Below are 15,984 nucleotides of genomic sequence, written 5' to 3'. Positions count from 1 at the left end.
CACTACAATGTTTTCATATTACAACATATTTGTGTTCCACCTCCTGATAATTCATCAATGTGCTAATAAGCCTGCTGTTTGTTTTCCAATAGGGAGCCCACGGGGGAAGAGGAGGAAAGGGACCAACTGGAAAGCCTGGAGAAAAGGTACATGTAGTGTCATAAACAAAGATTATGTCCATGCACACATTTACACACACCTGGCTAACTCATAAAGTATGGATTAATGCTTTGACAAAGTGCAAACTGGTTGTTGCTTTGCAATTCTTGATGGCAGGCCATCTGGCACGCTACTGTCTAGAAGGGGATACTTCAATTTATACTCTCACCCTCAAAGAGCAATTTGGGAAAGCTAAAAATTTGTTGGCAGTCCGAAAACTAAAAATGTTTGAGTGTCTGATTTCTAGCTATACATTCATTTGCCTTTTGCCTTTTTAATTTGTTAGGGTGCTGCTGGACAAGATGGTCCTCCAGGGTCCCCTGGAGAACAGGTAATGTTTTTAACTTCATAATAAATATGATACATTTAACACCTTTTTTTTTTTGTGTGTGAAATCATAGCTACGTTTTGATAACCTGCCTTATCTGTTAGGGTCCTCGAGGACCACAGGGAAGACACGGTGAGCCAGGACCTAAAGGACCTAATGTGAGTGGGCTACAATGTGTTTGTCCTTTGGTTTACTTTACCCAATATTTATATTGACCTTTGATGATTTGTTTATTATAGTCATATCAGAAAATTCTTCTTTTGCAGGGTCCACCTGGAAAGGATGGAATACCAGGCCATCCAGGTCAGAGGGGAGAACCAGTGAGTCACTTTTGATCTACTGTAAACAATTGATAAAAACACAATGCCTTTTGATAATCAATCATCATATAAAAGGATCAGCTCCCCTCAATTGTGACAGAGGGTCACAACTATCACTTCTTTTTCTGTAGGGCTTCCAAGGAAAGAATGGGCCCCCAGGCCCCCCGGGTGTGGTTGGACCACAGGTAAGAAAATCAACAATTTTTAATTCAATTTTTAATAAACTGGTTGTTTTTCACAAATGACATCTACAATAACTACCTACCATCTGCTATGTGCTGTATGCTATGGTTGCTTTTAGGGCAAATCTGGTGAGACAGGACCAACAGGAGATAGAGGTCATCCAGGTGCACCAGGGCCACCAGGTGAGCATGGTTTACCAGGAACTGCCGGAAAAGAGGGTGCCAAGGTGAGTACTTTTCATCATGATGTTTGGCTCATAATCACCTACCAGTATTGCCTTATCACTGTTATATTAGATAAAGCCCAAAGACTCTCTCAGCACTGCCAGAATATCTCTTGGATCTCATCCTGTCCTCTAATTTTCTAATAAACAACACATGAAACCAGACAGTTTCGAGTGTATGATGGCCTATAAGTGATAAATGTTCTTCCTTGGTGTGACTGTCTGGTTGGTATATGAAGGCCAATTATTTGCTCTTTCTAGGGAGACCCAGGTCCATCAGGTGCCCCTGGGAAGAGTGGCCCTGTTGGGCTTAAAGGCTTCAGAGGGAGCAGAGGGACGCCTGGCCAAACAGTAACAAAAATTTTCATATACCTAATATCTATACTGTGCTGACTGCTAACAGCAATTGATGAGTCAGGTTTTTGCACTTAACCCCTTAGCAGTCCTATTAGTCCCCTAAACCATCCAATGTCCCGTGGGCGGTACGTCCGACTGCTAACAGTTTAATTAGAGTACTTACATTTACTATAGGTACTCTAATTCATGTGATTGCCTTTAGATCCCAAGTTAAGAATTTTGCAAATTAAAGGTGTAAAAAGATTTGTTGTCCCAGGATTGTGAAAGCTGTTTGTTTCTGTGTCTCCAGGGTCCTGCAGGTTTGAAGGGGGGAGAAGGCCTACCAGGTGTCGCTGGACCTATTGTACGTCTAATTTGTTGAAATTGCTTTCCCATCCTATTCCCTGCTCCATTTTCTGCCGCTATGTTTTATAGAATACTAGGACATATGAAGCAGGAGGCTGTTTCCATGGTGACCAGTGATCGTGACCGTTGCGTTAAATCAAATAGTGAATCATGTGATATAGTTCTCTCACCTTGCTATCTCTTCTTATTTCCAGGGTTCCACTGGAGAGAGGGGTCCCGCTGGGCCGGCTGGCGCTATTGGCCAGCCAGGACGCCCTGGCGGCATTGGTCCTGCTGGGCCGATGGGAGAGAAAGGCGAGCCAGTAAGATTTGGAACATTGCTAATTTTGTTTCTTACGCAACAATGTCCACTAACACGTATGGTACAATCACCTCCCACCACTGGGTAATAAGCAACGTGTGCTCTCACTTTGGAATGTGATATTATGAGCCAGAGAGCAGGAGAAAGGTAAAGAAGACAGTGAGAGGATATATAAGTGTGATCATGTCTGCTTTCCTGAAAGTGGGTTTTTTTTCCTGGTGTGACACATTAATCAATGTGTTGTGTTGCTTAATGAGAATAACAGTTATAATATATAATATAGATATATGCTGTTTTGCTATCTGTTTGCTAGGGAGAGAAAGGACCTCCAGGGCCAGCTGGGCGTGATGGAGAACTGGGACCAAGAGGGCTGCCAGGGGCTGCAGGACCTCCTGGGCCTCCAGGGGAGGATGGAGACAAGGTGTAGTGAACAGTTAACATTTGCAACCTTTGTTCTTGCTGATTTTTGGACTTAGTTTTTCATGTGTTTGCACTTACCTTGATAGGGAGAAACAGGAGTACCAGGCCAGAAGGGTAGCAAAGGAGACAAAGGGGAAGCTGTGAGTATGCGTTTTTAAGTATAAGCATGACTGTGAATCACCAGGAGGTGGGGGATAAAGGGTTATGAATGATTTGTCATAATTTAGAAAGCCTGAGCCTTTAATCGTGTTCTTCCATCAGTAAATATGTATTGAACTATCAGTCCGCTCCTTTATAGGGACCCCCAGGACCTGTTGGAATTCAAGGACCTGTGGGTCAGCCAGGACTGCCGGTATGTGCCACAATTTAAAAACAATAAAAAAAAACCCATAAAGGTTGGCTTGAACTGTGCAATTGTGCAATGCGGACTTGTCTGCGTCTGTGTTTGTTTTAGGGTGCAGATGGTGAACCAGGTCCTCGTGGGCAGCAGGGCATGAATGGGGCAAAAGGAGATGAAGGACCTAGAGGCTTTAAGGGAGGATCTGGTCCTTCTGGACTACAGGTAAAAAAAAAAAAGCACTGAATTTCAAGAGTGACTATGTCTCCATAATTATAATAGAGTATTTCCTTTCCCTTCTCATGCCTATCACTATACTTCTTTGTAGGGAATGCCAGGACCACCAGGGGAGAAAGGAGAGAGTGGGCATGTTGGCTCAATGGTGAATACTGCACAGCAATCTCAGCACATACATCATTCATCTCATGTCCATTAGGTCCACTGCTGCTTTCAGGTTGCTTCTGACTCATCACTTCTCTGAGATCTTACATCATTATCTTTTTGACTACCCATAATCTTTTTCAATATAAAACACTATTTCTCACTTCATCTAAAAACCTTTAAATATGTTTCTTTAATTTTTTTACTTTATCAAGAACAGTTTAATCTCTTTGAAATTCAAACATGTATGTATTTAGTAATAGGAAACAATTATTTACAAGAAAGATATTAGACCATAGGATCCGTAGCCTTTGCAAATAGTGTGTAAATTTACACTTTACACATTTACATGATATATATTTTTCCTCATCCATGATGAGGAAATTGGGCATTACAGTGGTGCAGTGGTTATCACTGTCACCTCACAGCAAGAAGGTTTGAATCCCAGTGCAAAGACATGCAATTATCTGAGTTATATTATTTGGTGATTTTAAATTGGCTGTAGGTGTGAGTGCAAATTTCAGGCTGTCTAGCATGTCCAGCGTGTAACCCTCATCTCGTCCTATGACAGCTGGGATAGGCTTCAGCCCCCACTCTAGCCCCGAGTTGGATAAATGGAGGAAAATGGTCTTATTAGCATTATTATGTGTGAGATTATAGAAGTTATTGCCCAGCTCATACAAATGAAACTGCTTTTTCTTGGTCCCAGCATTCCTTTTGACTTATTACTTTTGCATTTTCCTGCGGAACAACAAATACCATCCCCTTTCTGTGGGACTAAAAGGAGATGGAAAGACAAAGCTGGCAAGATTAGAATAATTCATTAAAAAATGCACCACTATTTAGTTCATTATGTTTTGTTACAATTTCTGTTTCTGGATAGATATACACAGCTGCACAAAAATAATAGAATATCTATGAGTATGATAGTTTTCTCCAGGACAATAAACATAAAAAGAATTAAAGAAAGAATAAGTGATGAAATTCAGTAAGTGTATAATAAAATATGCCTTTATTTTAGAGAGATGGCTCCAATGAAAAGATGTAATAGCTAAATGTTATTTTAGGATATACATTTTTTCTTTAAATTGCTTATTATGGAAAAAAAAAGACTTCTAATGAGACAACAAAGGAGGCAAAATTGTTTTATTTTTAAGATTCTGGTGTTTGTATTGCACAGTTTTAAGGTATCTGCAGTCAATAGTTGGTACACAGACGCCCCACCTGAGCTTTAATTAGTACTACCTATTTAGTTCATTAGCACCAGCTGTGCTGAATCTGCTGCGGCAGTTTAAACTTGTGAGTCACCCTTTCCTCTGCCGATAATCATTAACATTTACCACCCTGAAATTGGGGGATGTGTTGTTGCGTGGGGCTGGTTTTTCTGAGGTCTGTGATTAGTGCTGATGTTTTTACAAGAGGTAAGACTGATATCCAAAGAAAATCCAGTCTTGGCTTTTCCAGTTTATTGTGAGCCAAATGCACACAAATTAAAGAGGAGTCAACTACATCCTGAAATAAGGGTGTTCTGTCAAAGCTTGTGTAGGTTATCTGTGGATACACTGGTCTCCTTTCACTGTCGAAAGAAATGCACATTAGATTAAGTGGTGATTCTAAATTGGTTTTATTTATGGATGTGAGTGGGAATCACTGTATGTGTCCCTGCAATGGACTGGCAACCTTCCTAGGATGCCCAACACCTCCTGGCCAGTGATAGCTGAGCTCCAGCTGCTCTGGGACCTCATGTGGACAAGTGCTTAAGAAAATGCCTCCAGTAGTGTTCCCCTTAAAACATGCTTGAAAACCGTAATAGCTGACAAATTCCACCTTGGAGGAATTATTGAAAACCTAGCTATATTTGTGTTTTCCCAATAACAGACATTTTGATACGCAGGCAGTGTGACTTGTCATAACAGCAAGAGCACAAGTGAAACTAATAATGTTAACTACGGTTCCGCTCCAGGTAATGATCCCAGTAAGCCGTGTCAGAGAGCCAGCATGCACAATATCATAGCGAGCAAAAGATTTTAGTAGAGACATATCACAGCAGTGACATAATGACACGCTTAACAAATGAGCAATCCTTAAGACTTCTTATAGTCCCTCATTAGCTCCATAGCAGTCAATGTTATGCTGACAGGTCAGTCATTAAAATCTGGCATGTAAATTTGGGCATTTGGTTATATTTTATAAATAATTATTATTAGTAGAAAGAAAGCTATTTAAATGCATTAACCTGTAATATCGCTACATCATTTTTAATCTGTGATTTAAGGCCAAGATTGAAAAGTAGTAGTACCCAATAGACCTTGGCTTCATGTGTAAGAAAGATTATCCCAGGAAATGAATAGGTCATTCTGTATGTGAAAGAAAGAAATAAGATAAATAAAAACAGAAAAAGAAGCAGTGACAGAAAGGAGGCAGTGGAGCAATGGAGTGGAAGGAAGAGGCGGGGCTCTTATTGTGAGCAGGAAGACGGTGTGACAGCTGCTAATCAGATTAGCCTCAGCCTTGGCCGTCTAATGAGCATCCTCCTTTGTGACAGTCATCTCACAACGCTGTCAGCCATGAACACACGCTCAACAAGATTCTCTATAGCCCCTCTTCTCCACAGCCAGATTAGGGAGGGAATGCATTAAAATGGAACCAAAACAAGAGAGAGGGAGAGAAGAGAGATGCTGAGGACTCAGTGGGGAAGTTTCATTCATGTGTGAGTGCCGCGGATCACAGAATTCTTCCCCCTAATGCCGAAGTATTTCTCCACCAGAAGGATATGTGTTTCCTCTAGTCCCACATAGTCTCTCTCTGGGCAGATTGTCTGTCTTTCTGTTTCAGTGTCTTTGCAACACAAGGTTCCCTCCAAGACTTCAGAGTGATTCAGAGCGCGGCTCAGCATCTACTCAACTGAAACTGAAGCCGAGCACATTTAGGATTAATTGCTTGGCGCTCTCTTGAGCAACACAGAAGAGTCAAATCACATGCTGTCCCTGGTTTGAAGAATATGGTCTTGCACATCACAGGATAGATGTTTCTTATTAATAAGAGAGAATATGAGAGAGGATGTTTGGGGAATTTGAGAACGAATCGGAGCCTGTGTCATACTGAGGATAACTGTATGACCTGTGTGGATGTCTTCACCGTGTCACTACGATAGTATTCATAGATACTTAGTTCCATTTCATAAACAATTCAACATGGACTTTAATTTAAAAGCACTAGCTAATGCACTACTTACATTCAGTTACATTCAGCTGCATTTCTGTTGTTATTATTATCATTATAATTTTTAGTTAAACATGTCATTTCTGTCTTCACAGGGGCCTCCAGGACAGCCGGGTCCACGCGGTCCTCAAGGGCCAATTGGGGGAGAGGTAGTTTTTTCATTTTTTAAAATATCTTTTTTAATTACATACCTAGATATAAATACTGCACTATTATACTACATTTATTACAAAGGTAGTTTCAATAAACATAAAGAAAGAGACAACTATACATGTACAAAAAGTTCCATCACTTGCCCATAGTCTTGAAAAATCTCAAAGCACTCATTGTGGAGCATGATCTAAATTCATTTTTATTTCATCTAAACTGATTTTAATGTCAGAGGCATTTTCTCCTGAAAGTTGAAATCTTTTTTGGCTACAAAATTCTCTGATAGATATTTCGTTCAGGACTTAGTCTTAATGTTTATAAAGCTGTTCATATGCATGCAAAACATGGACTGGAAAATGGACAAAGTGAAGAAACAAGTGTTAAATTAGTTAAAACAATAAATGCACCAGCACAGTTTGCTTGATTTAGTAATGCTAATCAGCATAATCAGTATTACCAGATATTCTAATTTGCCTCTCGTGATGAATAGATGTGCATAACTTTTCATAATTACTCTGCCATGATCCTTTAACTTTTCAGATCATTTTCAGAGCTTTGAAAATATTTATTCTTTGTTCTTGATCTGGTCTTTAGGAAAATTAGTCATTAAGATTTCATTAGCATTTTTGTCATTTAATACATTTTAAAAGTAGAAAGTCTGCAAATACTGAAGTAACACACACCTTGTGCAAGCATTAAAATAACAGCTACACAGTACTATCAAAAATACCAATCTAATAGCTCGTGCGGTGAAATACAAAGCACAATGCTTTGTATTTTCCAGCCCTTCATCTATACAGTCTCTTTTCAGCACTTCCTTCCACGCTGCCTTTGAAACTTGAATTATTAAATAGAATTAGGATATAATCCCTGGGAGAGAGTTATATTTACTGCTCTATGAATCATTAAGAAGTATTAGACTATTATCCTTGAGAGGCAGTTATATTTACCTCTAGTAATGGCCGTCCCTCTACAGCCTCTCATGCCAGTCAATTATTTAGCAGTAAGTTGCAGAAAGCATATGAGCCACACTTTTGCTTCATCACAGGAAGCTTGGAAATACAGCGGTGCAGAGGTGGTTGGATCCATAAATGGACCGGTACATGGAATAGTGGGAAAGAGTGAAATGGGGATGAGACAGCATGTGAGGAAAGCAGTTGACAGCAGGAGTTCAGTAGTAGTGCATGGCTGTATTCAACTCCCAGGCTTGTGCACTGTACCAAAAACATGTTTTTTTTCTGGGTTTGTCTCTAGACACAGGGCAAAGTACACTGACATATGTGTGTGCATAATAACATACTTGCACAAACAAACAAACCAAGTGATAGAAAGAGAGGAAATAGAATATCCACCCTCTGTGATTTAGACAATATCCACACAGCAAATCTGACAGTATTTTCTTGTGTTGTGAAAACTCTGTTCCAGTTTCTGCCTTCTGTGGGAAAACTGCTGACAAACAAACACAAAATACTGCAGAATGCTGCAAAAATTGATTTTCAAAAATCAGATGAATATTTGAAACTCACTCTTGTTTTATGATGCTGCAGTTCAAGCTGTTCTCTCTCCTCCTGCCACAGGGCCCACCTGGAATGCCTGGTGGAGTCGGACAGCCTGGACTTGTTGGAGAGAAGGTCAGCGTTTCCCATTAGTAAAGACACGTGTGTGCATATGCACATACAGTAGAATAGTAGTGGTTTGTGTGTGTGTAAACTTGAACTTGTGTGTATAGAGTGTTATCAATTTTTCCCTCACCATCAGGGTGATGATGGAGAAGCTGGAGACCCTGGACCAGCTGGAGAGCCTGGCATTGCTGTGAGTCACATTACCTTTATGCCATCTTCTGGTCTTTTTAAGTTCATTTTATCTTTCCTTAGGCTCCTTAACCTTTCAAGGATTGTCATTTCATTTGCTGGTGTCTCAGGGTCCCAAAGGCGATGTCGGAGAAAAGGGAGATTCTGGTCCTCCCGGTGCAGCTGGCCCCCCTGGGCCCAGAGGAACACCAGGAGAAGACGGACCCAAAGGCAACCTTGTTAGTCTCTGCAGATCAGTGACATTTTATTGCTTTCTTGCTATTAGGCCGGCTAGTCCTTTAGTGCCACATATGATGCTTTTTTAACTCACTGCTTTTGCCTGTAGGGTCCTATTGGATTCCCTGGAGATGCAGGGCCCCCTGGTGAGCTTGGTGTCAAGGTCAGAGCTAATGTTTCTATTTACTGTCGTATTCTGTTTTGTTGTTGTTGTTGTTGTTGTTGTTGTTGATTTTTTTTAGTCTCTATTCTTACATTACATTGATTTGTTCAGGGAGTCGATGCTGCATCAGGACCTAAAGGAGATAGTGGAGATCCCGGCAAAGCAGTAAACAGCAATGTTTCTTTTAACATTCATTTTTTTATAAGATTAATTGAAATCTTGTTCATTTGTTGACACAGTGACATTAAGTAAAGGTTGCCAGTTTCTTTCCAACTGATGGGAATTTCTTTTTCTTTTTTTTCCCTCTTATTTCTGCAGGGACCGCCAGGGGCTTCAGGAGAGCCTGGTCCTCCAGGACCACCTGGAAGGAGGGTAATCGTAGTTTACAGTATATATATTGTATATATATTTTTTTGCATGTATAGGTATATGAAGTCTTTATTTGCAGATAATACTCATGCTTATGCCATTCTCTGCTGTTTTTTTCAGGGCCATGTCGGTGCTGCAGGAAAAGAAGGAAAGCAAGGCATGAAGGGAGCTAAGGTAAGCTCAAAAAACAGTGATCTCTCTGAAGAATCCTTTTTTGATCTATTTTGCTATTGATGCCTTGCTCTTGCATCTGTCTCCTGGCTCTGTAGGGGACAAGTGGACCCCCGGGATCAGTGGGGAAGACAGGCCCAGTGGGACCCCAAGGACAGCCAGGAAGGTCTGGTCCAGAAGGGTTTCGAGGCATTCCAGGTCCAGCGGTATGTATATGGATGCAAAATTGTATTTTTATTCAAAGGTGGCATAATATTAGGAAACTGAAATTGACTTTGAATACCATACACATTGATATTTTGTGTGTGTGTTTTTTTGCAGGGTGAACCAGGATTAAATGGACCGCTAGGGCAGACTGGCCCACCAGGACCAATAGTAGGATTCTTATATGTGGCTAATATTTGAATCGGTTTTCATAAAATAATGAAAACAGAAAAAATTATATTTTGTACACTCTACATTACTGATGTAAATAATACATTTGACTGTGTAAACAGGGGCCACCAGGACTCCCAGGATTAAGAGGAGATCCTGGTAGCAAGGGCGATAAAGTGAGTGTTTAGCTTTCAACAGAGAGGCCGTTTTGCACCAGTCTAAATATAATGACACAGTGATGATGAACCATGTCTCTATTTGCAGGGTCATGGTGGGCTGATTGGTCTAATTGGCCCCCCGGGAGAACCAGGTGAGAAAGGAGACAGAGGCCTGCCAGGAAACCAGGGTGCACAAGGATCCAAAGGAGATGAGGTATATATGGTTGCAGCAAGGAACACCAATACATGCAGAACGTCAGTCTACAAACAAGATATGATAAATCTTTGCTTATATCCAGGGTATGAATGGTCCTCCTGGACCCACTGGCCCACCAGGACCACCTGGACTCGCAGTAAGTGTTACACAGCAGCCCTTAAGACTGTGTCCTCTTTTTCATCTACTGCATGCATGTATAAATAATCGTTCTAAGTGGTCATACATGGTGGATCCTTAGATTTTTGCTTAGGCCAATACATTAGTATTTGCATGAGCATTTGTATGCAGCTATGTCAGTAAATTTTGTCTTGTTTATACTTTTTCGTAAAATAATTTCCAACAAATTAATGTAAAACACACCTCAACAAGCTTGAAATGTATAAATAATAAATAATAACTTATTATGACCCAACATAGCAGCTGGCTTGCAGATTATTGTTGCTGTTGAGAAGCTGCCTGATTAGTATTTTGCAGTGCTTTCTTGAGTAATTAGATCATTTTCTAATCTTTAATAGCTGCTAAAAATTTATGTATGTTTTTAGTACTAACATACTCATCATCTCCTCTCTTAGGGTGCAGCTGGCCAGAAAGGATCTAAGGGAGAAACGGTGAGCTAAGTAATTTCTCTTATTTATACATTGCTCTTCCTGTGTTCACACCTCTGCTTCGTAAGCAGCTGCTGGGAACATATGCTGGGGAAGAGAGAGAAAGTACCTTTGTTGGCTTAAATGTACCATGCTTCATAATCATAATACTCTGCTGTGTTTACGGCATGTCTTTGGAACTAAAAGCCTGCTGTACAGCCATGCTTGCCTTGTGTCTGATTTTTCCATTGGGCCTATTTAATAGGATTTGGCTCTGGTTTGTGTGATGTTATGAAAACTAGTATAGTGTGTCTTGAGAGTGAAGGCTTTGACCACAGCGTGCTGATGCACACAGCTGGATAATCCTTTAACGCGGCATCCATATCTGGCCGGATAATGTCAGAATTTAGCCTAGAGGCCGTAGAGAGGCTACAGGTAATTTACTGATTGACGTGATTGACATAAAGTTTTGTCCCCTTCTATTTCCCAGGGTGTCATTGGTCCCAGAGGAGATCCGGGTCCTGCTGGTCCCCCAGGACCTCCAGTGAGTACCTGCAATAATCCACTTTGTGACCTCAGTTCTGGTTTTATCCTCTTTCTTTTTATTTGACCCCTTTTTGACTCTGCTTCCCTTAGGGACTGCCTGCAACAATCATTGAGCCCCTTCCTATCATGGAAGGCAGGCGGAAGAGAAGAAGGCACTCGGAACGGACAAGAAGAGCAGCCCCACCTAGGGATGACAATATAGAATTGGACATGGAGGAGCCCCTCCAAGGAGACCAGCCTCTGGAGGAAGTTGAAGGAATGGAAGAAGTGTTTGCCACGCTGTCCTCTATGAAAAACGAAGTGGAGCTCATGAGACGGCCTCTTGGATCCTTTGAGAGCCCTGCTCGGACATGCAAAGAGCTCATGATGGTTCAACCGAAATACAAAGATGGTTAGCAAGAAATATGCTTAGTAATTAATGCTTCTTTCACCACTTGCTGCCAACAAATATTTACTCAGAAATCTACTTCAAAGAAAAGTGATGTGCATCTTCTTTAACCCTCACCCTTTTAAGTCAAGAGGCTGCTCACCATTTTGTTACCTTAGTTGTTTTCATTGTATCAGCATTTGGTGTAATTGATTGATGCCATTATTCTGTGGGTTTTGCAGGTGACTACTGGATAGATCCTAACCAGGGGTGTAACAGAGACTCCATCAAGGTGTTCTGTAATTTCACTGCTGATGGACAGACCTGTCTCTTCCCTGACAAAAAGGCGGAGATGGTGAGTCTCCAGTCTCTTGATAGAAGTCTTTGAAATGCACAAATCAGACAACAAATTGCTCACTATATCCCTCGATCCTTATAATTTTGCACTACAAACAGTACTTGTGTTCTTCTTTGTATCTAGGTGAAATTAGCAGCATGGAGCAAAGAGAAACCAGGAAGCTGGTACAGCCAATTCAGGAGAGGCAAGCAGGTACAACAAAAATAAACATATTATTAAACTGTTAGCAGTCGGACGTACCGCCCACGGGACATTGGATGGTTTAGGGGACTAATAGGACTGCTAAGGGGTTAAACCTAACCAACCCCACCTCCTAGCATTAATCTCAAGTAGTTCCAAACGCCTGGCAGTTCTTTTCAGGTAAACTACTTATCCGAGCTGCTGTTAGGTAATTTACCTGAGTGATACTAATGTTTAGGATTATGTTCATGTGATTCTGTAGATGTATGTTTGTGTGTCCATCCAAGTGCACCTGGTTGCAAACATATTTTTGTGCTTCTCTGTAAATCTCTTTACTGTGTAATTTTGTAATAATTTAGTAGATCACATGCAATGACATAGCTAATATGATATTGCCAGCCTTTGATTTCAGCAGTCAGAATGACTCACACAGTCACTGGCAGCTGTGTCTCATTGACTAGTATTCGTGGTCTCTCATGTGCACCTATTTAGAGGTCTCATAACCCTCTCAGATAATCACAGAGCTGCCAGTTGTAATTCACTGACTCATTCACACCAGGTCATTGGAATAGATTATTTTTTTCCTTCCCTTAATTCCATTGCTTTCTAATTTTCCTTCACTGTCATTTGCACCCTTGCACATGTAAATGCCTTCATTATAATTTGAAACTATTTAATAACAAGTTATTTTTTCCTAATCTCAGTGAGGTGCAGCCTTATTGTTGGGGTGAAAGTGGAGAGTTCCGTGTACTCTGTGAGATTTGAATGATGTTTTGAACATTTTTTTGGCTTAGCTTGAACACTAATACCTGTGTATCTGTGGCATTCAGTTCTCCTACAATGACAGAGATGGGAACCCTGTTCATGTAGTTCAGCTGACCTTCCTGAAACTACTAAGTGCCACGGCCAAGCAGTCCTTCACTTATAACTGCCAGAACTCAGCGGGCTGGTTTGACAGCACTTCCCTCTCCTACCAGCATGCCCTCCGCTTCCGGGGGAGCAACGATGAGGAGCTGACACAAGCCAAAAGCCCTTTCATCAATGCAGTGCATGATGGATGCCAGGTCAGTGCAGTGACAGTGCCAGGGAAAGGGACTAGCTGCACAAATGGGAATTAACCTTAATGAAGCTAATGTGTTTGTCAATTGTGTTGCTGTTGTCGGCTAGTGTTTGATTCAGTACATGGGTGACTACCAAATCAGTGACTTGAATTAGGATTAAGAGGAAAGTGGAGAGAGGTAGTAGTCGATTTAAGCCGAGCAAATTCCATTAATTGCTTTCATTCTTCTCTTTCAGCTTCGCAAAGGTCAGGAAAAGACTGTCTTAGAGATTGACTCCCCCTCAGCAGAATTACTTCCTATTATAGATGTTGCTCCGGCAGACTTTGGCGGCAGCAACCAGAAGTTTGGATTCCAAGTTGGAAAAGTATGCTTCAATGGTTAACGCTTTGGCAACGACAAACCCATACAAAGGCCTGCGCAGCAAGTTTTCAGCAAGAGAAACTAGGCTTTAACTGCTGCCCCAAACAATATTTATTATGTTATGATCCTGTATGTGGTGGGTTTTATTTAAGACTCTTCAACAGCCAACGACATGGTTTCTATGGCTTTCCAGCAGCGGGAATAATAGTAAGAAAGAAGATATGCAACAATGAGAACAAAGCACGTTTACCAAAGGGAATTATTTCAGTTAAATATATTTAATTTGTTCTTGTGTCTTTGTTTTTTTCCTCATTGTTTCACTATGCTGTAAATGATCCTCTTGGATTTCAAGGACTATGCCACTTGACCATGACCACTTTCATAAACAAGATGGATCTCTCCAATCACACAAAGGAATAGTCTGTATTTTACTGGTAATGGTCACTTGAGTGGTGCTTCGTATCTCATGTTGAAAAAAAAGACAGAGACTGAAGAAAGTCAGAGATGTTGCCACTCTTGCATGCTTGGATTTTACTCTAAAGCCAATTGCATAGCAGTTGTGAACTAGCCTTGCATATTAATTACACAGAAGCACTATAATTAATTTCTTGTGTGCTGGAATGATAAATTATCCTTTTTACCCTTCAACTGCAGTTTGCTCAGTGAATTGCCTTGATTTGTATTCATTTGGTGTAGCTAGTTATTGAACTCGACACTTACTTGAACAAATAAGGTTGTTTCCTTGATTGGACTGCTTTTTGAGCCCATGTTTCTACAGACCAGAGTAGTGTGTAAGTCATCGTAATATTGTCCCTACTGTGGTATACTGTATACTTGCTGTGGCATACCTCAATACCTGGATTGAGGTAAGGCACAAATTGAGAATATGCTGTTTAAATGCTCTCTAGTCTGAACTGCAGTCCTTCAAACCACAAGACATTTCAAGCTTCTCTTAAAGGCTTTTAGAATTGCTGACACAACCTGTTTTCATTTTTCTGCCCTGCTCAGAGGTTTTTGTTTCTCTGTATTGTTCATATCTTGCTATCTGAACAAAGTGCATTGCTGTTCACTTGGAACAATTTGCTCTTCAGTGGTGCTAAAGACGATTTTGTTATTTTTGTGTCACTATGTTGTTTGTTTGTATCTTTGGGCAGGATTATAGGACTAGAGAGTGAGAGGGTTACTGCTCTTTCAGCAGCATGAACCATCCTCAGAGGATGGGGACTAGTCTCCTGTTTTTTGCACATCTTCTGGCCAATTTCACAGGGCCTGTAAGAGGAGGTTAGGAACAATTCAGAACACTTAGGCTTTAAATGGAAAAACCAGCTTTAAACCAAATTTATATTTTGCTATTACAGTTAGATAGCAGCTTAATAGCCCCTAAAGTATAAATTATAACATCAAAACTGGAGTTAATAATGTTGCAGAAGTAGATCCATCATACATTTCCCGTGGAGATTTTTTTTTTCAAAATCCTTTTTATTGTAGAGCTATGCATCAGAGATTGTCACGTCTCAGTAAAATTACCATGGGTGCACTTGTAGTGTCACAAGTGTAATTCCATTATTCACTGTCTGTGGAGCAGCTCTGGGATTTCGCTTTAGATAATGTTATTACTACAGTCTGTCTCTGTACGTTGGCTTAAACAGTCTTCTTTGAATTAACAAATGGAGCTGTGAAATATTACAGAAGTTAGATTTCTGTGCAAGTTTTATTAGTTTTTCCTTTAGCAAGTTACATTTTTTAATCCTCCAAATACCTCCTGTAACATAATTAGTTGACTAATTGTATCTAGCATGTTTAATTTGCTCTGTTTTTTTTCCCTAACATTTATACAGTGCCATCATTAACGCCTCTCCTCCTGTCCCATCATGCACTGCCCCTCCTATGTATAGTGTTTGTTGTACTAATTTTATATACTGTACAGAACTTTATGAGCAATAGCCTGTTGTGTGAATGAAAAACGAATGCATTTGTCAAACGTTGGTGTCCAAATAAAAACAAACAAAAATAATTCCGATTTTTTTTTTATTTGTTTGTTTATTTAGTTTTGTTTTCCTCTCCCAACCTGACAAGCAGGTTAGAACAACGGCCATGATTACATGTCACTGTCTGCAATGACTGGTCAAAGTTTAATACATAAGACATGCTCTTCAATACAAACTAGTTCTGCAACATTCGCCTAACAAGCATTCAGTCAGAATCCTCACAGAGAAGATGCAATCTACTCTGATGTGTTCTCCAGTTCATTTATTTCAATTAGCGCTCTTTTGGTTCTCAAGAGGGAAGGTGGAGATCAGACAGAAAGGGAATGATGAAACA

At 40.5% G+C, this 15,984-nt stretch overlaps 1 protein-coding gene across 3 annotated transcripts in view; it reads left to right on the top strand.

The window, feature by feature from the left end:
• The window catches only part of col5a3a (collagen, type V, alpha 3a), a 44,660-nt gene extending 28,984 nt beyond the window's left edge, over positions 1-15,676 (top strand). For 2 of the 3 annotated variants that reach the window (XM_005939873.3, XM_005939872.3), the window contains 34 exons: positions 93-146; positions 446-490; positions 592-645; positions 754-807; positions 939-992; positions 1,109-1,216; positions 1,475-1,564; positions 1,860-1,913; positions 2,110-2,217; positions 2,530-2,637; positions 2,723-2,776; positions 2,935-2,988; positions 3,091-3,198; positions 3,302-3,355; positions 6,672-6,725; positions 8,304-8,357; positions 8,485-8,538; positions 8,648-8,755; positions 8,863-8,916; positions 9,028-9,081; positions 9,235-9,288; positions 9,406-9,459; positions 9,555-9,662; positions 9,778-9,831; positions 9,954-10,007; positions 10,096-10,203; positions 10,289-10,342; positions 10,779-10,814; positions 11,281-11,334; positions 11,427-11,727; positions 11,946-12,058; positions 12,185-12,253; positions 13,072-13,305; positions 13,538-15,676. In XM_005939873.3, coding sequence (XP_005939935.1) covers positions 93-146; positions 446-490; positions 592-645; positions 754-807; positions 939-992; positions 1,109-1,216; positions 1,475-1,564; positions 1,860-1,913; positions 2,110-2,217; positions 2,530-2,637; positions 2,723-2,776; positions 2,935-2,988; positions 3,091-3,198; positions 3,302-3,355; positions 6,672-6,725; positions 8,304-8,357; positions 8,485-8,538; positions 8,648-8,755; positions 8,863-8,916; positions 9,028-9,081; positions 9,235-9,288; positions 9,406-9,459; positions 9,555-9,662; positions 9,778-9,831; positions 9,954-10,007; positions 10,096-10,203; positions 10,289-10,342; positions 10,779-10,814; positions 11,281-11,334; positions 11,427-11,727; positions 11,946-12,058; positions 12,185-12,253; positions 13,072-13,305; positions 13,538-13,684 — 2,817 coding nt within the window. In that variant the 3' untranslated portion in view covers positions 13,685-15,676. The other variant, XM_042218660.1, reaches the window with a different exon arrangement.
• The last annotated feature ends 308 nt before the right edge of the window (positions 15,677-15,984 follow it).

Source organism: Haplochromis burtoni, unplaced genomic scaffold (genome assembly GCF_018398535.1).
Source record: "Haplochromis burtoni strain Fernald_Lab_line unplaced genomic scaffold, NCSU_Asbu1 Contig_21, whole genome shotgun sequence".
NCBI lineage: Eukaryota > Metazoa > Chordata > Actinopteri > Cichliformes > Cichlidae > Haplochromis > Haplochromis burtoni.
The sequence above is the reverse complement of the archived record's forward strand: the minus strand, read 5'-3'. Positions and strand labels throughout refer to the sequence as shown.